At 35.4% G+C, this 25492-nt stretch overlaps 1 protein-coding gene across 9 annotated transcripts in view; it reads left to right on the forward strand.

Annotated features, from left to right (window-relative positions):
• Positions 1–25492, forward strand: part of LOC126866290 (potassium voltage-gated channel protein Shab) — a 69965-nt gene that overhangs the window by 28860 nt on the left and 15613 nt on the right. For 6 of the 9 annotated variants that reach the window (XM_050619678.1, XM_050619680.1, XM_050619687.1 and 3 more), the window contains 5 exons: positions 1742–2040; positions 14523–14606; positions 21654–21926; positions 23193–23228; positions 24002–24229. In XM_050619678.1, the coding sequence (XP_050475635.1) occupies positions 1742–2040; positions 14523–14606; positions 21654–21926; positions 23193–23228; positions 24002–24229 (920 nt within the window). The remainder of the gene's footprint in view (positions 1–1741; positions 2041–14522; positions 14607–21653; positions 21927–23192; positions 23229–24001; positions 24230–25492) is intronic. The other 3 variants (XM_050619684.1, XM_050619683.1, XM_050619685.1) reach the window with 2 other exon arrangements.

A 25492-nucleotide genomic window follows, 5' to 3' on the forward strand; every position in this document is an offset into this window, starting at 1 on the left:
ATCTTGCAGAATTTCCTAAGAAGTGCAGTTACAAAATCTTTGTATCTGCAATATTTTAACAAACCTATTGAACATCAATATTCCGTGGAAAAAAAAAGAATATGAAAATAGGTATTAAAATGACCGTATTCGGAGTTCTAATGATAACTAACACCTGACACACTAAGCACGATCAGTCATCTTTTTTTGTTATCGCACCTGCGCCATAATTGATAAACTTATCAAGGTGCGAGAAAACGCACGAACTGGACATCGAGCCTCTTGCCAAATCGTTAGATGTCCGGCGTGGATGGTGAGCAAACACTATTAAAATTTATTGATATCGTTTATATCGATATTACCTTTGTCGATGATTTATATTTCGAACGTTGATAAGAATTTTATTTTTAGCAAGTATGTTTGTTTGATATCAACAAAAAATACAAGTGTATATATATATATTTATTTAATTATTTGTTCTTTCTGTAATTAAAATTGGTTTATATTCATGAAATAATATTGATCTTAGATACGATTGGGAATAAATACATCAGAACACTGATGATACCATGGAACACATTTATGTACAAAATATTCTCAAAATGGTACATTTGAACATTTAAAGTAAAGATCTTTTTAAATTGCAGTTAAATCTTTGAATCAAAATTAAGATGATTTTTAGAAAGAGATCTCGGGCGAGGAATCGATTAAGACGAAGATCAATCTTTTGTTCGTAAATTATACATATGGTATAATATGAAAATTTTGTAAATTATTCGAAGTGACCGATCATTTTCACCAATTATCAGAATTCAGTTTTTCAGATGAGAATCATATCCTTCTGAACGAAACGTATAAGCACTATAGCTAATATAACAAACAAAAATGAAATTAAAGTGAATGAAAATGAAAAGCTGCTCACGTTCTAGTTCATTACTTGTAATAAGCAAAAAAAAAAAAAAAAATTACCACACGTCACATGTAGTATTAATGTACCATTCGATCGTGAAAGCTAATCACAATAATCGATCAAGACGTTGTAATACTTTCCCCGAAAGAACAGAAACTCGAATTTTGATAATTGAGTATCGAAAAGTATCCAACGATCGTCTTACATTTGCTTTCAAAATTCATTCTATTGAAATCAACGTATAAACAAGACGTACCGATCACAAAAGAGTATCAAAGTACAAGATCACGCCAAGAATCGTCTTACTTTTGCTTTCAAAGTCGCGTCAAATGCATATCTCATCAACGAATACCTAAACGTTCGGCGTAAGGAATCACGTCAATCAGAGAAAATATGCTGTACATAAATTGCAACTGGGACAAAATTCTCTTCGTAATCGTGCTACGCAAAGCTCGCTAATACGCTGGTATCTATGATTTGCCATATACTTGTCCTGCTATGCTCCTGATCCACCTAACGACCAGCCTACCACGCCGGACCAAGCCGAAACATTTAATTCCCATTATTCGTATACAATCGAGCCAAGCCTACTTGTTAAAGCAAAAAAAGCGTCGTTCATCGAAAAAATATCGCTGCATGCCTCTTTTCTTCCACACCTTCTATACATATCTATCTGTCTATCTGTCCTCTTCTCTCCCTTCTTTTCTCTTTCTTTCTCTCTTTTTCTCTATTGGAGTACGTTGTCGAGGACGAGTGCAAAAGTTGGAGCGAATCCTCGCCTATTCTTGCGTCAAGGTTGATTACCGATTACGGCATTGTGAAAGACAGAACGGACGCGGAACCTGTTTCCAGGTCACAATATGTCCGGCGTGGATGGTAACAGCACCGAGGGAGAATCCGCGTGCGGACGCGGTCCTGCCCAGACCGGGCCAGGCTGTTATCGTAACTATGAGCATTACAGTCTCTCGCGACATCGGCGCAGCGCCTCGTCCTGCTTCCCAAATTTGCCTAACGATCTGCCGACCACACCGGACAGCCCGAACCGTCGTCTCCTGGACTTTGCTCAGAGCGTACCCGGAACTCAGAACGACGATTACTTTCACGACGATGTACCAGCCCAGCACGTGAACCAAGGCAATACCACACCTAGCGTAAGTCACGTCGTCACACCTTTTATACAGTCCTCGTTATGATGTATGATTTTCCTATGTGTTTCCTTTTATTTTGTGCGCGTGTGTGTGTGTGCGCGCGCGCGCGCCTGCAGACTAGGCTTGCACGGGCGTTTCATGTTACCGCGATCGGACTGGGCTCGATTTTCGTTGGATCTTAGCAAAACGGTGTCACGCATGTTCGTTGACAGTCATGTTCTTTGTGAATCGTTGGTGTTACGTTTTGAACGGAGTAAGCAAAGTTGGGGATAATTTTTTTTTATGGAATTTGATCCCTACGTTAATCTGGAGGAGCCAAGTCTGTCTATAGATTTCCAGCGTAATTATCCCTCGAATATATTTTGTATTGGGAAAATGTTCGAAATACTTTAGACGTGTAATTTTATGACAGCTTTCAACCGATTTTGTCTAGTTTCCTGTTTCGAGTGGAGCGGGGAATTCTTTGATCATTCTTTATTTAGAATTTGTAATTTTTAATCTTATTCGCGAGTTGCGTTTCACGCGGAGAAAATACAGCGTGCTCCATTATAAATCTTCCCACGTTTCGCAATTATCTGTGGAATTACATTTTGTTCGAAGAAATGTTTCAGAACATGTAGCACTTGTATTATTTCGTTCTTCACTTCGAATTGAACAAGCAAATTGTATTTATGTAGAGGATTTTACTATGAAAATTTCTAAAGAAATGAAATTTAAGTAGTTTATCTCTGTTTTTAAATCAAATTTTAAGTAGTTTATTTACATATTCTATTTTTATATTTTTGTGTATTACGAACTCTGTGCGCACTTTTGCGCCTTTAAATACTCCACAAGTTTTTCGCGACAGTTTTCTCGAATTAAAGATTTTATCACTTGCGTTGGAATGATAACATAACGCGACACCCTGCATAAATATGCGATATATTAATTCAAAAATAATAAGATAAACTTAACCATATGAACGTAATATACCTAATCCAAATGATCATTTCGAGATATCTACAATGTGTTTCGTGTTTAACGATTATTCTCAACGGATATGAGTTTCTGTTTATTTGCACAATCTCTTCGCTTCCTATCGCTCTCTGATAGCAATTTGCGTTTGAAATGAGTTTCGTAGTTTACTGAAACCATAGCGTCGCCGAGTGTGATATAATCGTAATAACATTTCTTTCAAAAATAAGCAGCTGATAGAGTAAGTAAAAAACGCAAAAAAGATAATAAAATCATTGTACACATCTGTTTAGAAAATTCTTCTTCTTTGATGATTTTAGAATTTCATACTTGTATTTCCTACATTTTCCAATATATTTTCTAATGTGTCTCGAATATAAAGGTAATGAAAATTGATAGTTTGTTTAGAAGCAAATGGTAAATCTTATACAATCAGATTGTATACCTATTCGTATAATTTTTCTTTTTAATAATTTTCAAATTCTAAATTTATACCTCGATATAAATTGACAAATACAAATTAATTGTTTGCTATAAATTGAAGTTGATCGATTGCTACGTAAAAGTTTGTTTATGACGCTTTCGTTATGATATGCGTCTGTACTCGTTGTTAACTAATATTTAATTATTCCATTAATTAAACAATGTATCTAACGTAGAAAAAAGTTAAATATATAGCCTTAACACCTATGTTAAATCCGATAAAAAGGAAATTCGAGCCCGTCTGTAAGGATAGAATCGTTCGTAAATTTTTAGTATCCGCACATGGCTACTAAAGGCACGACTATCAGAACGTCAGTGCGGTCACATTGGATGCAAACTAGTAGTAGAGTCTGATTTTAATCAGACCCAAGGATGATATGTATATCTTATACTTTCAAGACATATATCGTCCCATTCGCTGTTCTGTTTACTGTTACGAAGAGTCTTTTCACAGATACTTTGTCAGTTAATTTCAATAAAAAAGATACTGTTTTACATATAACAAATAATATATGTATGTATACCTACAGAGTGTTCATACTAATATTTCGAACGATTTTTTTCCAACCTTTTGCAAGAAATCAATGTAACAGAAAGAAGTTACAAATTGAAATTTATCTGTGTCGATTGGACAATGTTTGACGATAATGAACATTTTGAAAATATCATTTTCCATCGCGTTACGAAGCTAACGTAGCTTTGTTTTTTTTTTTTTTTTTTAATGAAATTGTATACTTTCTTTTCATCAAACTGAAAATGATACTTCTATTCGCAAAGTAATCTAGTTTATGATACTGGAAGTAATAATACTTGTCTTTTTCGCTCAGTTTATTTTTGAACAGTGTATATACGTACAAACACAGCACGTTGAAAACATTTCTCACTTTATCCCCGGTCTAATAAAATCAATGAGGATTAAACACATTAATATACGATAGTATAATTTATATATGCTAAACTTGAAAGACTACATTTTTTTTAATACATGTTCAAGCAATATTTCGTTCTTTTGCAGAATCCAATTAATAGCTTTAGTTTAATTGATTTTCATGAACTACTGCTCTAGTAATTATTTTCAAGCAACGTTCTATGTTTATCAACTTTGTTAGTTTTAAATAAAAATACGTACATTTTATGTTTACGAAATTTTAATATGTTCATTTTAATATGTTCAACAATATAATGACAAAAATCAAATATATAATTCCATTTGAAACATTTTAGTAGTCATTTAGAAATTCACTATGGAAAAAATATTTTCTAAATATTTATTATCACTATATGTTATTCACTCAATACAGATAATATGTAACGTGTTAAAAAGGAAACCCTGTATGTGTATATGCATATATGTGTATGTAAATAAGTTATAAAACATAAACCAATACCGTAAGTTAATGTTAGTGTAAAGTATCGTTTTCGCAAAAACAACTGCCATTGTGTTAACATACAAAGCGTTGTACAAGACTGACGCATATTCTCCAAATATAAAAGTTACCCGTGTGTGTGTGTGAAAGCATTTAAAAAAAAAAAAAACAAAGGTGTTGTATATTTATATCGAGCACACTCACCGTTCCTCTTATCTCAAGACTTATTTTTTATCTTTTTTTTTTCTATTCATTTACTATCTACCATACATGTATGCATCAAGTATAACCGCTGCTTTTTCCTCGATGTAATATCTATTTGAACGAATGTGCATCCAATGATATCGTTCTTGTTTGGAATCGATGTAATCTCGTTGGTGTCGAATAGCCACGGCACAAGTTTGTCTCTTCACACCGCCGTGCCCTAGTAAAGTAATAAATTTGCAACGATACGTCTACAATGGCAGAATGACACGATGTACCCAAGCACGCCTAGTGTGAAACAATTTTTCCATTTTTCCTTTTCTTTTTATTTTTTTTTCTTTCTTTTTTCTATTTGGTCTTTCGTGAGAAAAGAAAGCACGTCGAGCGCCGAAAGGAAAGAAAAGAAAAGAGACCAAATCCGCTCGATGTGCAGCTTTTTATCTATGTGTGTCTGCTTGATTTTTCCTTCTTCTTTTCTTTTTTACGGGATACCGGTGACAAATTGATCCGGTATCCCGTAAAGTTGTGTCTACCTTCTTATCCGTGTCAGCGAAATTGCTGCTAGAATCTCGAAATCAGGTCTGGCACGAACACAAAACGAGTAAATATTCCCCTCAACAGTTTTGTATGTGGCTTAAATTTCGATGGGATATTTCATTCCTTTACGAATCTTTCTCGCCAATGTTTCGAATAGCCTCGTTTGCGGAAATTATAATATTTACTCGGTGACAACACATTGAAACAATATCGCGTATGTTAGAATACGGAGCTTGGTCACCATTTATTTTCTTCGTTCTTAACTTTCTCCGTAAAAACGGTTTCTCCGCTTACATATTTTTAATACAAAATTGTACGAAACATGTACGTTCACGGAAAGAATGGTCAACCTTGCTCGGTACGATACATACAAAATTAACAGAAATGCTACTACAATACAGAGTTCTTCTTTATACAAACGCATCTATACCTACCAGTGCTGATAAAGTTACCGTAAAAATCTTCAGATAAAAAGTGCACGATTTTGCAATCTGTTACTTCATGTAGACCAATAAACATATATATACATATGTATACAGTTTATATAAAATATTTTGAATATTGTTTTTTTTTTTTAAATGTCTTCTAGTTACGTGCAAAATATAGTAAGATAACGAAACATAAGAGAAATATCGTGATATAGAAGAATAATTTGATACTGTGAGGTATAGAGGTTCCGAATAAAGGTTTGCGCAACTTTCGACTTTAACTCTACTTGGTCGCGTGTTTTCCCGACAAATTCTTTCCGAGAGTTTTACCGTTCATACCGCCTCTCGGCAGATAAAATCTACGCGATTGATTTTTTTTTCTTTTTTTTTTCCTTCATTTAGTTCGCGAGTGAACCGACGATCTGCGGAGCCCGAAAGAAACGACATTAATTTCCCTTGATGTTCGCTTTCCCCTTTACTCGTCCACGCTATTCGAATTCAATAATCCTTTAACAATTGCGTATCCTCGATTCATCGAACTTGTAACTCTTCGGATTTTTATTTCTCCGCGAATTAACGATTCTTATGAAAGCTATCGTCGAACGTTCGTTGCTACGTACGATGTAACACGTGTGTGTAATTGATTGCAACACACATTTGTAAGTAATCGTGGTAATTTGTAAATAGCAGTGTACAAACATTGGAAGTTCGATGAGCCGAAGACGATAGAGTCATTGAGAACACTAATCCTCTCATCATAACACGATCTTTTTACGTTATATTGGCTTCTATCCTTTCTAACGTTGTTTAACAAAAAGAAAGATCGATAAGAACTTTGCAAATGAATTCCATCCAGTGAATTACACAGCAATCGTCGAGTAAAAAAAAAAAAAATGAATAAAAAGATAGAGCTTGCTATAGATAAGTAATTACGAGCTGAAATGAGAGACGAGTGTTGATAAATGAGAGGATTGAGGATATCACGAAGATTAAAGGACAGTGAAGACATCGATCAAAGAAAAAGATAATATAAGACCGCGTAGAGTGAAAAATTGGCTCCATCGAATGCAATAACGTGTCGTCCAAGTGCTTTTTCGTCGGGAAACGCGCCGGTCTAACGATTGCATCGTCGAATCGGATCTTATCCTTCGACTGGCAGTGCTCCTTTCGCACATCACTGCGGTCCTGGAATGCTCGCTTATCAATAACGAATGAATGAATGTGCTTTTCTTTTAGAACACAGAGAACACGCAGGGCACCGAAACTTAGGCAGCGATACGAATTTCTGTAAATGGAGGTTCTCGATCACGATTCGTGTGTGCGTCACGTGTATACAGTGCACCAGCGATCACGTTTTCAAAGCACACCAAAGCAGGATAAACTGTTAAAACGTAGTCGTCGATGTGTTTCTCTCAATTAGATACTAACTTGTTTCACTTTTTTCTGTTCACATAGATTCTAGGTATGCCAATAGACCTTTCGATGTTCCTTCAGTTTCTTATCAGTTGGTCTGAGAATTTCTTTCTTTCGTTGATCGTTATCACGTATGGCCGTCGATAACTAACTCTACGGAACACAGAAATAATACACCACGTAATCGAATAATGCCATCGCAGTTCGTGCCGTGGAAATGTTAATTTCAATCGAACTACGTCCCTTTTAGGTTCTCCGCACGCTCTACCAATTTTTATCCACAAAAACTTGCGCACTCGACGTTCTGTAATTTCGACAAGTCGTTGGAGAAACGTTGACGCATCACGCGGTCAGATAACTTCTCCTCGGTACCGCGTATAATTAGCGTAAATACGTTCAGCAGTGCAACTACAAAATAATTCAATCGATCGTATCAGTTACACGTAAGGGAGTAGTTACACTACTGAATCTATAAGACGATAGATTTGCAACGTGCAATTTTTCTATACCAATTGCAAAGGATAAATGTTTGTTTCGTTTGAGTATTTGTAAAGATTACTTCGTTGTTATTCGTTATTAATAGGAAATTCGTTATCTGACAGCAACGACTTCGCTCTAAACTATTATACTCATTAAACTCGCAGTATTAATTTCTCACACTGGATTACGCAATCCCGTTACGTTTTACGCAGTTGGCTGCAATAGTACGATCTATTTTCACTTTTCAAGCCGATTGCTCGCGGGTATCTTTCGGAATGCAAGTGTTGGTTGCGCGATCAATGGCAACTGTTTTTAAAAAACGAAAAAGAGAAGGTTTACGAACGGTGGTTAAACGACTCTCGAGGAAAAGTCCGATAAAGGTAGAAAGAAAATGATATAATTGGGAAACTGAGAAAGCACAGTGCCGGTCATAAGTATCAGGACCTTCCTACTCGTTGCAATTATCGAGAAGCTGCAGCAAATTTTACTATTTGAAATTTGAATATTTCACGTTCTAAGAAACGTACGAATGAATTAACAGATTTATAATAAAATAACTAAAGAGACAAAAGCAACGGGAGGTATCCGATTTAAGTTAACACGGGAGAATACGAAACGTTGAAATACTTATGGCCCACAGTGTGCGTAGGAAGAAAGATTATTGCAGGCAGCAGCGTGCCGCAATTCGTGAGCCAATGATGAGTTCAGATCCATTCTTTCACCATTGGCGGTAACTTTCTGACGGATTTCGTGTCGGTATGTTACAGGCAATGTCCGACAGCGCGCATTGAACCACCATCGTTGAACAAAGCCGCCGAAACTTTCGTCACACACACGAATTACCTGCTACTGTCGGACCTTGCCGAATCTCGTTCTCTTTCGCTGCATGTGCATTGTGTGTGTCGGTCGCTCAGTCGAAAAGAATCGAGCAAAATCCACGAAACTTTGAATCTTTGAATCGGGTTCGATCCTCTCAGAGAGAACTGTAAAAGCAACTAACGAATGAAAATAGTTACGGGGAAAAAAAAGGAGCAAAAACGAGATTAACAAAAAAACAGAGAAAGAAAAAAAAAGAAAAAAGAAAAGAAAAAGATAGAAACGAAGGATTTAAAGTTTTCGAAAGATGTACACGGGAAACAGTTTTGCGCGTTCAAGAGAAATCTAAACGGTCTTTCCTGGCAACGTCCGACAAGATAGAAACTCCGCAAGTTTTCGTAGCAACTGGCAGCCACGAGAAAGGCAACGGCAGAATGAAAACGATGAAGTGCGAGAGACGAGAAAGAAAATGCGTGACGATGGACGATAATCCGGGGGTGTGAGGCCGCGGTACTTGGACGTCGGACCTTGCCGTGCTCGATCCGAGAAAAGCGCGGAACGCTTTTGTGATTGCACTTTTCAGAGATACGTTTTTACTGTCTTCTTTCTAACGCTCGATCGCCCCTCCGTTCTGTTTCTTCTATTTTTCATCGTGTCATGCCGCTTCATGCCCTGTTCTCCTACGCGCGTTTCTTCGTTGAAGGATTTTTCATTTTTCAGCATTTTGAATTATGCGGATACGCTATCGTCTATAAGTTCATTTGGACACTTTTCGCAAATATGTAAAACGTATTTCAAGAGAAAGCGTTTAATCTAACTTTGGCTTCTGATCTTATGTCAGGCAATCGTACAAAGTTAGTAGATGAAAATAACAGTTAATCGGTATAAATAAAAGAACAAGGATTCGTTGTCTTAGTTTTTAACTATCCTGATTCGATTTTTCCAAAGAACGTAATTAAAGAATGAAAGTGTGTCTTACTGTTGTAAAGAGTACGAATTTTTACTTTGTAAACGAATATTCAGTTCTTTTAAGTCACACGTTAAGCTTCACGATCTTTGAATGTGAATGAATTTTTGTCCCGCGCAGACATCCGAGTTTGAGTGACTTCGACCGTGACTTGTCTGTTGAAAATCTTGGGATCACGGAGCGAGTGAAACGTTTCTAATCGCACTCTTGAAGTTTATACGATTTTTAAACTCTTAAACATCTACCACGGACAAACGTGAAACCCTAGAACGATGCAGATATATACTTTCTGTTTTAGTTTAAAAGCGGAATAAGAGTAGGTGACCCGAATACACAGGCTCGAGTATTAATATGGGCTAGTTGAACTTTTAAGAATCAACGTTTTTACTATTACTTCAACTATACAGTCTGAATTACGTATTTGTGCTATTAGTTATAAATTATGAATGAATTACGTCCATTCAGCTTGTTTTAACTTCGTGTCACAAAGCAAACGTGTTTTATATATTACATCGAAGTGTCACCTCTTAAAAATCTCCAACAGATTTGCCAATAAGTCCTGAAATAAAAATGCCAGTCCATATTTAAACCGCCTTCTATATAACCACTGTCAAATGACCCCAGTTAGGAGATCGGGTAAAGAACGAACTATTGAGAAACGTTCTTCGATCGTATCTTTGAAAATATGACAAAATCTATGAACAAAATCGAAATATCTTTGGAAACGTAACAGTATCTGAACATTCGGATTGAGTTGCACCAAACGTCCAAATACTTGTGAACGGTAGCGTATAACTAACTTGGCTCTCCCTTTCTTTTCTACTTCTCCTTCTTTTTCTCGTCTGTTTCAGTTGTTATCGGAAAGTTTATTGATTTTCTCTTGTTTCTTTTTTGGCAGTAGCGACTGTAATCATGCTGCAGATCAATGGTGCATTCGAGGTGTACGAGCTGTAACTAGAGTATATACCCTGATTAGACTGCTTCGTTGCTCGGTCGTGCTTGTTAACCACGTGTACGATTACTTTGTATGATTATAGACGTGTATTTTATTATTCGATTAGAAACACGATACACCTGGAAATTTAGTTAAATGCACGTTATATGCATACGTCCCCCATATGCGGCCATTCTGCTCAGCTCTATTATTACCATCTGTTGGGTGATACTAATTTCAATTTGTAACGCAATATACATTTAGCGAGACACGCCGAAGAGAAACGCGTGCTCTGGCTCGATCTTTTAAATAGCATCAATGTCGCATCACGCCTTTTAGCATCGATTACTCTTCTGACACCCGTGTTCTCGTTTAGTTCCGATCGTCGAAAGTGGGCAATTATAATTCACTCGTTGATAAAGTTGCGTACGTCGATCGATTATGCAATGTATCTTGGAACGCGGTTTCTCGAGGTTCTAAATATTCTTAAGCAGAACTATAACGCGAAATTCATTAGGAAACGCTACGTCTTACGGAGACAACGTGTTTATCCGTGATAGACTCTCCATAGACTATATAAGTAAATAGCGTGTATTTAATTACTATCGTTGATGAACAGCGCGCAGGAAAATTGTATTGACGCTCAATTTAACGTTTAACAAGTGATATAAGAAATAGAAGAAAAAGAAAAAAGGAATAAAAAAAAAAAAAGGATTGATATTTATAATTCTTGGAAAAAATAGGTGAATATTAGGAATTCTCGTATGATAACGAATATATTAAAAAATTTCGGTAGGTATGAGACATTAAGATTCGATATTTGATGAAAATCGGCTCTTTCAAACACTGCCTGTACATATAATTAACAATAACATATACATTGATAATACTGGCTGTAAGAATGAAATAATCGAACGTAACAGAATCGTTGAACTTATCGGGCAGTTGTAATTTCCATTGTCATATTCGAACTTTCAGCTCGTATTTCATTGTAATACGACACAATTCCACGTCCATTCTTATATCAAATAAAAAAATTTCTTGTAACTGAATAAAATTAACTTTAAATCTGATCTCAAAGGGTTATAATTCGATCGATTGTCTGGTTATCGAATGAAACCTCGAAGTTGGTCGGTGAATTAATTATTCGGATTAGAGACGATCGGTGAAATACATTTTCGATTGACTTCGAGGAAATTGTAATGGAATGGAAGACATATTTTTTTTTTTCATTGAAATAATATAAACTCGATTACAATTTTAAAAAGAATAGAATGTGGAGAATGTTTTACATTGCTGTTCGAAAAAATTACTGCATTACGTCGACTTCGAGGTTTCGTGATATTCGTTCTTTTCACATGTCAGTTTAATTTACCACGTATCGATAACGTTTTGTCTTTATGTTATTCTAGATAACGAACGGAGTTTATTAATTTCATGTCAGCCCTTTCAGATCTGTATATTAACAATTAACAAGGCACACGATCGAACGCAGTGAATCTGAAAGGGTTAAATGTCGCTCCTCTTTCCGTAAAGACATACAGGACAGCAGGTTCGAGGGACAGTTCGTTTTAAAACTATAATTGCGATCAATTGATCTCGCGTAAGTAACGAAAAGCAATTGTGACGTCCGTCCACACACGATGTTAATTTCCTTTCACTACGATGCGTTTCACTGTCACTCGGTATATACGTACCTCGATGAACACATCATTACACTTTATGTATCATTAAACAAGCCCATCGATTCATAAATAGTGGTATTGAAGATTATACAAAATAGATTATCTCATTTTATTTTAACCCTCTAAAATGGTCTATTTTCTTATGAGAAAAGAGATTAATCACAGTTGCCTGTACTGTCATATGTAGGTAACATATGTAGGTATAACGTAAGGTAATAATTATTATAATTAGACTGTGGATATTTATAGAAATTCATATTTTTAGAAGTACAACTGAAGAAGTGAAATCTACGCAGAGATTTGTATCACTCAGCCAAGTGTTTTTTTTGGTATTGTGCGCATTCCTGCACCTTCAAATTGCCCACAAAATGCATAAAGATCCTCAGACGGGCTTTTGTCTTTTTGTCCTTTTATAGTTAAAAGGGAAGGTGTGCGTCAACGTCAACTACGTAGCTTTCAGCGTGAAACGTGAAAGATAAGGATATTATGTAATCCGCTATCTATTTCAAGATAGAGAACATAATATGAATTCAGATATGATTATTGACCTTTCACATTCCACAATTGTATTTATTTCAAGTAGTGTTGAACATTTTCCTACAATTTCGCATTCAACCTTTGTATAGTATTTCCTTCTTATTTTAACTTGCAAATTATGCGCTAACAATTTACCGGTAGAAAACCGGAGACTTTCTGTATATTTATCTGTGGATTCACTTTACACAAAGCAAGATCTATGAGTTGAAAGTTTAGTTCATTGCGTTTGAAAATGTTATTAATAGAACTAATTCTTTTTTAATGTTACTGCAGTAAATATACACATGGAAATGAATATTTGCTGAAGTCTTGATAGTAGTGAAAATAAGCGACTAGATCAATATGTTCTTTAACGTACAATAGCTAATACATTTGCCGAACTTCAAACGTTACCATTCTATGAATGAAAGAATAAATATTATGTCTATGGGGGAGTGTTTAAAAACATCGTATTGCTTTCTGTTTTCTGCTGCGGTCTCTCACAGAGTTAATAAGTAGAAATCACTCTCAAATTGTATATATGTATATACCTATCTCAATATCAAGATTTATTTCATCTTCTTTATTTCTCTTTGTTTTTGTTTGGTTCTTATGTAGTCTCGTTAAACTAAAACTACTAGAAATAAACCTAATAAATAAAACTAACGGCTTGTGACAATCGATGTTTCTATGATTCTTTTCATATTTATTATTCTCATAATAACGTGCAAAGAAGAGAATGCTTTAGACGCAAGGTCATGTAACTTAACCAAAGTTTAGAATTATTATATCTTCGATTTAAAAAAAAAGTCATTTTTACTGTCATTTTCATTGAAGAGAAACCTAAAAGAAAAAAATGTCGTATATACCACGATTTATGAATTGATTTCACGCATTACAAAACGTCCTTTCTTTAACAGATTCATACAATCGTGATACATTTTCCTTTTCACCCACGGCTACGAAAAATTTCTCTCTCTGGCTCCACGTGATCATACGTTGCCTCGTTTCCTGTTCTCGTTTAAGCCTTTGAAGCACCGTTGTCGAAGGGTGCTCCATAAGATAAAAAAAAAAGGAAAAGAAAAGAATTGAAGGACCTCTTTGTTTATAACGAGGAACAGAGGTTACCGGCGCGATGGCTGTATTCAATGATCGACGCTTTTTGCGAAAACTTTTATTCGTGATACAGTTGTTCGCTTAGAAACAAGGTAACTAATATCACACAGAAGTTTTTTTTCTTGAATGCGTGCTTCAAAGGATTAATTACATGTTCGCTCGTTCGAGATGCGCTTGAATTATTTCGTATCGAAACGTCTTTTAACAAAAAGGAAAAAAGGAAACAGATATTAATTAAGACAAATGTTATGAAAAACTACTTTAACATTACAATATTCAAAACAAAAACATTACGACACATGACGACGAATTCAGATGAAATTTCTAGTTAGAACGTTGTTGAAAGTTTGCTAATCCTATTTTCCATTCGAAAATTTCTAGTTGTTTAAAAGAATATGCTTCTAGATGAAGGATATCGAACCGATAGAACGACGTTACTTCACCGACGTAATATTCGCCGTAAATGGAATTTTCTTGCCCGTGGACAAGGCGAAACAAGAGCGAAATGATTCGATCGCGTCCGAGCGGGGCGAGCCCCGTGTGTTACGGAAAGTAAAATAGGAAATTGTGTGTGTGACATTGTAGGATGAAGAGAAAAAAGACAGCAGAAAATTCGAGAAAAATGATGAAATACCTAGCGAATTCGAGTGTTGCTTTTGTACTACGAAGGTATTTACGATCACTAACGTTCTTCCTTAGGCGGCACTACATACACCAATGGGCTGTCGAGAGAATTGGGACCAAGGGGACTAACATTCTTTCTTTCACTCTTCATATTTTTTTTCTTTTTTTTTTTTCTTTTCTTTCTCTCGTCTCGTCTTGAAATCTGTATTATGTTACGATCTCTCTTTGCTGCTTTGTGCCTTCGCCAGCGATGTCTGATCGATAGAGAACACATACTATCGCGCGTGGTGGTAGTATACGTTTGTCCCCTGGCTTCTTATTTATCTGTCCGCTACTACTGTACGTTCTACTACAGCCGATGCACGGTTTTGTACGTATGTATAGTCCACTGGGTGTATGCACTGCCTCCCCCCTTCACCTTCAACAGAGCACAACTTTTCCATTGACACGATACCAGTTCATTCAAAAGCTTTAGACGCAACCGTAGCTCCTGCACTAATTTGACTTGCGTGTAAACTCGCAATTTTGTAGGTCAAGGCACGGGCATCGTCATCGTGCTTCACGTCGGGAGCGAAATCACGCCACTGAACGAAACACGATGCCTTTGGCTCTGGCCGTACACCAACTCCTTTCACCTGATCCTAAATAGAAAATATTATAATCTGCCCTACGAACAAGTTTATCCGACGAGCAACAGCTTGCTTAGCGATGCTAGGCGATCGCTTCGAGTCGAAGAGCTTAAGCGATAGAAAATTAAAAGGATAGAAAATTTATATGATTTCGGAAAATCCTATCTCCAAGAACGTTCCATAAAAATTATCTCTATTATAGAAATTATTTTTCAACGGTTCTAAATGAAATTTACGCGACTCTTAAGATCGTACATGTATGTTAAACAATTAATTTTAAAATTACTTTTAGTTTGCCAGAGGAAATGTCAAATGCAGATATACTTTTTAAGTGTAGGTAGCTTCTTAAGCTCGATTCAACGAATATTCGTCTCTGTGTGATCTTATATACATATCATGAGTCTTTACTATAAATGGGAACGATAAATATATTTAAAATTGTGGAAGCCTGGACAATATTCAGGTTTACAAAGGGTTAAAAATGGATGTTTGAAATTTGCCTTTGATTTGATTCATACAGAAACTCATTTTAAGATACATGTACGACACGTACATACTTTTGCCCGTGAAACTGGGTACACTAATCGTTGGGCATATTATAAGTACTAGGTATCTGCGAATTGAAGTTTCTTTTTGTATTATCCTTATGAAGTAATTAATATTTCTCTGTTTCAAAAATAAAAAAAAGAACAAACTTAAAGAGAAACGTTATAAAAAAGTACAAATATTATTTTCTTCCAACAATTTAACAATTCTTTGATTATTCTCTAACAACGCTTGGAATCGTTATTACAATAACTTGCTAACAAGCCTTTTATGTAAACTTTAATTAATTTCTAATGTACATGTCCTACTAAGATTACCAAAATCATAGCATTTTATTTCTTCTTCGATGATATACTCTATCCAATTAACAGCGCAACGAGTTTTCTTCATCTTTTCGTAACGTATCGTGAATTGTACTTTCTTGTTAGAATTGGAATAATTGCAAAACATTTCAAATTGCATCCTCGAATTATTCGCACATGCCTACTATATAGTATTTACTTAAACCGATTTATACTTTCTCTTTCTTTCTCTCCGATGGATAATTTCCTGCTTTCAAGTTTCAAACGAACATAAAGTTTGCACGCTAGTGTCGTGCATGAATCACGCTGGCAATCGTACGAGTAGGCTAGAACGAAAGAGAATTTACTCGTGTTCAAGCAATTTGCTTGCAGGCTGTTAACGATTCGGACAAATGTCTTGACACGAAACGCCGTGCTCCGACTGGAACACATTTCACTTCGAGTGCTTCCGTAACGAATATTCGCTACGACGTACCAACTTTACACGATACATTATTTCGTACTATTCACGATTTTCCGGTGATTTCGCAACGAGACCAATAACGCGGTATGCAGCGTGTATATAAATTATTTCCACGTTGCTGTATCCGCGTTCAACATTCACGTTATTGTTATTTTAAGGAAGGATCCTCGCGTAACAAAAATAAAAGCATGTCATTTTTTGTGAATTTGTTTCAAGCTAATTACTAGCCACATGAGACTAGACGTTCGTTTCTGAGATGGACAACTAGTCTCGAGGTATAAATGTAATTTTCTCTATTTCAATTCATTCTTATCGTTTACTAGCTTTTCAAACTGCCGAATGTTTAATAACTTTTTGAATTGGCGTGAGCGATAACTGAGCAAACAATTGATCGATCAATTTCAGGCGAAATTCATTCGCTTTGTTGTAGATTTCGCCTGGGATGGAATCTCAAATTTTTATTCCATTATTTACTCGTAATATTTTTGTTTAACTATACAAATTCAACTTGTCCGGTGTTCTTCTAAACAGAAGCGTGTATCGATCAACTGAACGAGTCCTCTATTTCGTTTCTACATTCTCGTTCGAAATTCCAACTAACTTCCTTGGAAATGTTCACCTCCTGGAAGCAGGATATTATTGCTTCAATGACGTTTATCTCACACGACGACTGAATGTCTTAAGCGAACGACATTGATTGACTTACTGATCCCTTTCATTAGCTCATTGGCTGCAGATAGCAACAGACACGCATACAATAGACTTTCATTCACCTCATCATCGTGCCGTGGCATGATCAACTAAAATGGTATATACAACCTGATTAATTAGCAAACGTCACGTAGGATCGTGTTTGTCGACGAGTTGCACTTTCATTTAGCAAATTATTAGTCACGATATCTTGCAGGAATCGCACGATGTTACTTACAATCTGTTGCTTCCTTGTTTTTTTTTCTTTACAACGCGACACAGTGACAATGAAATGAGATACAATCGCTGAATACATTGTATTCCTATACGTACGGTGTACGTGGTTGATTGATTGTACAGATATGTATTTTTCGATATATCTTTAAATCGTTGAACGATTACAGATCGTCGAATATAATTTGCAAGAGATTGATGTCTACATATTGTTAAGTGTTCATCGACCAACAATCGATCGAATAAAGAAAATTAATTTACGCGGAGCGTGTAGAATGAGGCATGAAATTATTTAAAACGTATACTGTAGAACATTTTTATGAATATTTTGTGAATATTCAATATGAATATATAAAACTTCTTGAAGCTTTACAAGCACTGTAATGAGATAAGGCTATGATTATATATAAAAAATTGGAGAATATATTTATATAAAATTTAAGAATTGAGAATATATAGAAGTTATAAAATATTTGCTGTTATTCGCTAAACACACACCTCACAGAGATCGCGAGATTATTTGAACAGAAAATGTTCTGTACAATTAATAAACGGACTGTCAATTTTTATGAGAATTTATATTTTTATAGACACAATTAAAGAAATAGAAGTTAAGCAGAGATGCGTTTTACTTGTTAAAAATTATAACGAGTATTCTATTATATTTTTGTACGCATATTATTATATGCTTTCTGTACATTTCTACGTATTCAAATTTTGCACAAACGCATAGAAATCAGCGGTCTATCGATAAGCTTCGTTATCTAATGGAACCATGTTTAGCACCAGTTAGAAAAATAAAACAACTGTTCGTACCGTATACTAATTTTTTACCAAATAAGTTTTATTAAATATACATATATTTATATTTTAATTTCTTGTAACTTTTCTACGCGTTTCCAGATTGATTTCAAGTATTAAGGAAATTGCGACCTTATAATTACGACGGTCTTGTCTCATTATAGCGTCAGTGAAATTTCAAGATATTTCGCGCAACACACGCGACATACTCGTAAAATTTGTCCACAGTAAACGTTCAAACATTTTCGCGAGTACGCGCAAGTACGTACTGACTGTAGTTATAAAGAATCTCCATAAACGTTCGAATGCTTTCGCGAGCTACTGCAAATCGCTCAACGACGTTACAATCGAGCAACAATCGGGAAACGCTGTTTCAAACGATTGCATCCCATTCTCTGTGTCATTTAACGAAAAATAGGATTCGAAATTACACGAATAAAAAAGGTAATCTCATGTGAAACAAATGCGACAGCTGTGACAACGACGAATGCGATTCTGCAGCTGCTACACTTGGTCACGTAATGCTATTAAAATCTCGGCGACCAAGTTTTATTTGAACAAGCGAAGTTCGTGCGACAGAAAATCGCGTATGAATTTCCGCAATAGCTTCGATTTAATTAACGATGGTCCGAGACTCTGACATTGCTTTAATTTCAAACGAGATCATTGTTGCGCGAGCTGGTGGCCAAATAAAAGGCAATGCTCGAATTTCGTCAATAAATGATACTGTTACACGTATACAATCGTCACTTTCCAATTTCCAGAGCGTACAGTTTCCACTTCAAATTGACCACGTTTTTCCATCTCTCTCTCTCTCTCTCTCTCTCTCTCTCTTTCTCTAGTTGATCATTTTTCCAGTTTTCAATCTTTTCGCGGTAAACCCGGGTGAATCATTTCCAAACAGAAAATTTGAACCATGGAATGTACGCTTTCTACGAACAACGATCTGGATATGGATCGTTCGAATCCGCTACACGATCTCAGTCAAAAAATACAAAAAGAGAAACCGAGGCGAAAGAAAAACAGAAAGAAAACATCGAAGAAACACAGAGTATTTCGTATAATACGAAAGCTTGAAGATATCGTGTTACGGGTTCGGCAATACACGCTTGTTTCACTTTTCATCTTTTCAGCATGCTGTTCTTTTTCTTTTTTTTTTTTTTTCTTTCTTTCTTTCTTTCTTTTTTTAGAAACAGAACTACTCAGTCTAACAAAGCACGATAACAGCATATACAGATTTTGCAATGATTCTCTGAATGTACTATACTATTACGACTTGTTGCATCCATTAGGACAGTTGTGGCAAGCTTTGGGAATACGACTAACTAAATTGCAAACGTTGTTTTTCTTAAGTTCCGCACCTTATTACAGGCCCACATGTATATGTACTTGTATATGTACCGTCTTCCTCTAATCTACTTAATGATCGTGCAAATGCGAAAATTCTGGACCGCATCAGGCGAGTATATAATACGGAAAGTAGAAAGGTCACGTTATACGTATAGAGATAGCGATTATTTTAGCCAGCACACGATACCAGTTTTCTTCCTTTTTCTCCATTAACTATTAATACATGTATATACATACAGCACACGAAGGGACTACTTTTTCAATTAAACGAGCGCGGCTATCGTCGTTAAACGGAGCCCGGAGCAATTCGTTTCACTCGTTCTTACACTCTGATCAATTTAAACTAGTTTTTTAGCCGGTAGAGCGATAGATTGATGAAGACGGAGAGAAACGGTGCAAAGGGCTGTTCGAGCTACTTTCAAACGTTATTACGAAGACCTGCGAAAGAGAGACCTTTTCGTCGACTACGTTGTCGATTTAACGCTGCTGTAGTCCTTTAGATTCTTGCAGCTAGATTTCGCTCCTCTGTTTCAATAACGAGAGGAGCTTTTAGTGCCTCGGAAAGAATTTTTACATAAAAGCGAGACGAGAAATTGTGCTATTCGATGGAACGTTTCCTCTCAAACATAGAGGATACCGCAGCGTGTCAAGATTTCTGGCGAGACGACCGATATCACACGAAGAGTTTATTGGTACAAAAAGATTCGAAAGTGTTATATTTATTTATAAAAATTATATTTATATCGTTCTATTGCGGTTTACTTTCGATTTTGTATATTTTAAATAGCACAAATCTTTCAGGTATACGGAAAGACGGATTTGTTTTCCTTTTTTTTTATGTAGATTTTAACGACGATACGGTGATACGTTTTATTTTAATTGTCCGGTGCTACGATAATTTAATAATAATTTAATCTATTTCTGAATTACCATTTGCGAATTCCATCCTAATGTTGATACATAATATTGACGGTCCCAACAAACGAACATGTTCATATCGATCACATGTGTCACATCGATGTAATCAGGTCGGTTATTGATTCCGTTGATTAGAAATAAATTAATATATTATTGTGGTATCGGATAATTGAAATGACAATGTTACCATATCGTTGAATTTATCCTTTTTCTCGAGTTTAAGGATAATCTGATAAGGAAAGTATCATTTAAAAGACTATAAAGTGATTCTAGTTTTTGTTAAAAAAAGAATAACGCTTGAAATTTTTTACATCGATAGATTCTTCATTGATTACCAATTTTGTTCGCAACATTTCGTGCTGTTGTCAAAATTACCTCTTTTGTCATGGATCATTCTCTGTATATTTGATTGTTCTGACATTGTGCCAGATGTGCCAGAATGTTGGTTCATCAGAAAACGCATACACTTTAACACTTCGTCTTAATTGCTTATTTTCGTTGAAATAAAATTCTCTGAAGTAAAATACTCGCCCTCATATTTGAATAACAAAAAATCATTTTCTTTTTAATGGGAAATGATCTAAAGAACGCAACAACCATACAAACATTTTACCATTGTATATTGTTGTAATTATTTACCGACTAACGTAATAAATAATTTCGATATTGTAATTAGCTGCATCGCGAATAATTATAATATTAAGTCATTCTCGCATTTTGACGATAGGAAAACATTTTTTTTTTATGAAAAACTATGCAAAGAACGCAGCAAGGTTAAATCAACAATTATACAAAGAGGCGTACTACCATTGTATATTTGCCTTATCGATCGTCTATTGACTAACATAACGATGCTAATACCATAATTAGCTGCTTCGCGAATAATTATAATATCAACTCGCACTTTAATAATAAAAGAACATTTTTTTTTTTTTTTTTTTTTATCGAAAATAGAGGATGATCCAAAGAACGCAACAACGTTAAATCAACGATCGCACGAAGTTGCAAGTCTATTCACGTTACAACCATTTATCGACGAGTGACGCGCCGTTTAATGTTAAATTTTTAGGATCACAGCGATGTTGAAGGCGACGACGCTTGGCTATGCGGCGGTTCGTCTTCGACAAACCGAGACTTTTCACCTTGGTCGTGTTTCTAGGAATACAAAGAGTTCAGAGACGCGGAAGATATAATGCCACTGGCGACCAGCGACTTTCGTAATCCCATCTGCCAGGAGATGAAGTCGATGCGATCCGGAGGAATCATGTCGATGGAACCGGTCGCGCATCAGCAGATCTTCGCCGTGGAAACGAAACCGTCCCCGGCACAACCGGTGGATGTCCCCAGCTTTGGCAGAACGTACAACGAGCAAGGAAGCGTAGACAGCTCTGATACGTATGCCAGCTGTCAAACGCATCCGTCTCATTCGCAGGTATAGTATGGAATCGATTGGCCGCGAGAATCTGGCCAATTGAATTCGTGAATTCAATTCACTGAAATACAGTCGCTCGTACTAATAATATTCAGACACGTTACTGTCTCCGTATTTGTTGGTTCGTTAATAATAGAGAGGATGATCCAAACATAGCGTAGCTCGTTCTACGAGAATATCAACAATTTATCATGGCTTGAAATCACGTAAACAGTTTCGTCCTAACGATACCGTTTAATTAGATCTTTAACAAACAATTTTAACAGAACACCCAGGTTCGTGTCACGCTAATACTTATGCGCGTTCCGCATTTATTTTGCGTAATTGTCTTGTATAATGAACGTCGAGTGAAATTAACGCGGATGCTTTTATAATACACCAAGAAATTTAACGTGTCACGTAAAGAAAAGAATACTTTTTTTCACGAAGGATAATTCTGCTAATAACGTTTCTTACTGTATTTTATCGTAATTTATCGGAGAGAAAAGTAGTATAAAATATTAAATAAGAAGAAAGTGACTGTTCTCTTAAAGTAGCGTAAATCTTCCTACATTCTCTGAATTCACGTAAACTTCCGTGACTTCTGCTTTTCTCCTCGGTTTATCCGTTTCTCTTTCCCTTTCCTCCTTTCGTTTTATTCTTCCGCTATATAAATTGCTTCTTCCGTTATATTTATCATTTTAGAAAATGTATATTCTTTATATTCCTTCCATATGGTATACTGAACCGCGATTGAATTGCTCAATTATATTAGCATCGATCATAGCAGATATCGTTGGGAAATATAAAGAGCAAACGTTGTCGTTAGGAAGAAAATGTTTGCGTATTTTCAAGCTACGATAAGTGATTCATATTTTCGCAAAATAAGCAACGCGATATCTAAATCCGCTCTTATTAATGAAGCAGCAAATACAGAGATACTGCTGTGTCAGAATATTAAATACGAGTAACTATCCGCGGTGTGTCACGTTATTTCTACCTTTTTTTTTTTTTTATTTATTCTTCGTTTATTTTCCCGTATATAATAAGATGTTGATTAATGCTTGCACTTTTCCTACTTTTTTCTTTTTTTTCTGCTGCTTTTTTTTATACTTTTCTTGTTACACGATTCTGCATGAATTTCTAACCGTAATTAACGTATAACGTTGCTCTCCTCTTCGTCTCCGTAAATTATCGTACAGTACGCGCAAAATTATTGTAACATGTTGCGCATATTGTTGCGTTGCTGACTGTTTCATCGGCGAGAACGAATACTAATTACCATAGGTTTCTTCTGCTGGTCATTCGGCGGATAACAATAAGGTACAACGCTAACTATCACTTAACTCGAGAAATTGCCGAACGAGCTAGTTCTTATCGTAGTGCGGGCAATGCTGAAACTTTCGATTTAGAATACTTTTCTTTTTTTACCTTACGGTAGACGTTTTAACACGTTTGAATAAAATTGTAAATAATTTATTTACTAGACGTAGCTTGAAAGATAGAATTAAAAATTTGCTTCGAATGAAGGCAAGAGTAGTTTAGGATTTCCCTGAACCTAAGATGCCTACAATCTAGAGAAGAATTTGACTAGTTTTAGAGAAATATGTGAGTGAGCTTTTGAAAATGGAATGGCGACACAAATTTGCAATAAAATTCAGTTGAAGAAAATTGTTCTGCGAATGTATTTTATTGTTTAAGAAGATGTAAGAAACAACATTCCGAATTATTATGTCATTGGTTTCGTTATTTTATTATTAATTTCTTTAGTAAATATATATTTATTGGCATGTTTATATATTTACCGATACTCTTTGCGAGCATTCTATTACGCTTTCTATATTTGATACGCATCCTTTGGACGTACGTTAAATCAACGATAATATTCCTATGAATAAAACATACAAAAAGATTAAAGAGCGATTGGATAAATTTTAAACCTATCGCATAATAAATTTGTTCATTTTGAAATACATTTTTAATAAATTAACGAATATTTCAAAATACCAATTTTAAATGCCTGACACTGTCAATGATACAGAATATCTTACAGAAATCTATAGAGAAAATCTTATGCCAACTGCGCTGTTTCACAGGGCGATTTGACCGAAGAAGCAGACAGTAATCTGTACGTGAATCCACTGGAAGCTGCGGAGAAGTGTGGAAATAGAGTGAAAAAGTCCGCTTCCGGTGAAGTCGGACGTAACGTTGGCGACGCGTCACCGAGTGTTGAATCGTTAAAGGACGTACGTCCCTTTAACGATGGTAGCAGGGTTACGTTAAACGACACAGTGCCCAAGCATAGAAAAATTCGCATTCAGCAGGTATGCTCGTTATTTTGCTTTTTCATCGATCCCTTTCCAATTGTCCATCTTTGCACGCGTATCTATGGAACATCCGTTAAACGCTGTTTATCCACTGAAAAGTGTGAAACCGCTTTAACTGTAAGGAATTTTGAGAAAAATTCTTAACACTTTCGCGTACGAGCTGTATCCTAATTATACGATGCTGAGTGAATAATTATCAAAAATATGAAGTTTATTGGAACGTTAATATAGATAGGGCGCGGTTTATTTAAAATAATACAAATTTAATTATTTTTCTAGTTTATTTAAATACATAGACTATGGATTCTAGTAAGTTTTCTACTAAAAATTTTTTATCATTTTGGTAATTCTGATCTATTCTATGGTTTATATTATAATTTATTTATGAGATATAAATCCATCTTGTAAAATTATATTATCTTCATAGGTACAAGATTGTTTTATTTGTTGAATATTACAACGAGTACTATGTTTTGGGTTTATTTACATATTTTTGCATGTTACGTGCGTTCTGTGTATTTTTGTGCCGTCAAATTTCCCATAAATCCACAGTCTGGTTGTACTATAAACGCGAAACAAAAACAAATTCGCTTTCCGTTTGATATACTGGTCGAACAAGGATAACATTCGACAATCGATCTGATTTATTGTACATGGGCTAATGATATATTAACAAAAATCCAAATATCAACAAACATAGGGCAAGCAGATGCTATCTGAAATTTAATCTAATGTAATTTAAAATACAACATAGAAGAATGTAATTATTGACTCATCCTCGTAATTACTTATATATAATCGCACGTATTCGACGTCGTTCCTTCGTAACCATCGTTGTGTCTTCTTCACTCAATCTCATTATTTTCATCTCCTTATAGCTTCTTTCTCCTATGTACCAAAATTTAGAAAGTCTCTGGATTTTGGTAAAACTGCAGAACCAAAAGTGGATGTGTTAGCAGCTAACAAGTTTAGAAAGGTATTCTAGTCCGAATAACTAGTTTTTCATTCGATCTTTGATATAATTATTAATAACGTAGTTATCAAGGATGTGATTATTAACGTTGCAATTGTCGTTAAGAACGTACTAATATTAAAATATAATAGTTATAAGTACAATTATTAAAATGTTGTTATTAAACTGACAATGAAATGAAAGCTTCTTTCTTTTTTGTTTATTTCGATCATTTAACGTCACAATAAATCACTTGTATGGATTATTAGCGACACAAGGGCAACATTTACCATTTATTGTACAGTTTG

Source organism: Bombus huntii, chromosome 6, assembly GCF_024542735.1.
Source record: "Bombus huntii isolate Logan2020A chromosome 6, iyBomHunt1.1, whole genome shotgun sequence".
NCBI lineage: Eukaryota > Metazoa > Arthropoda > Insecta > Hymenoptera > Apidae > Bombus > Bombus huntii.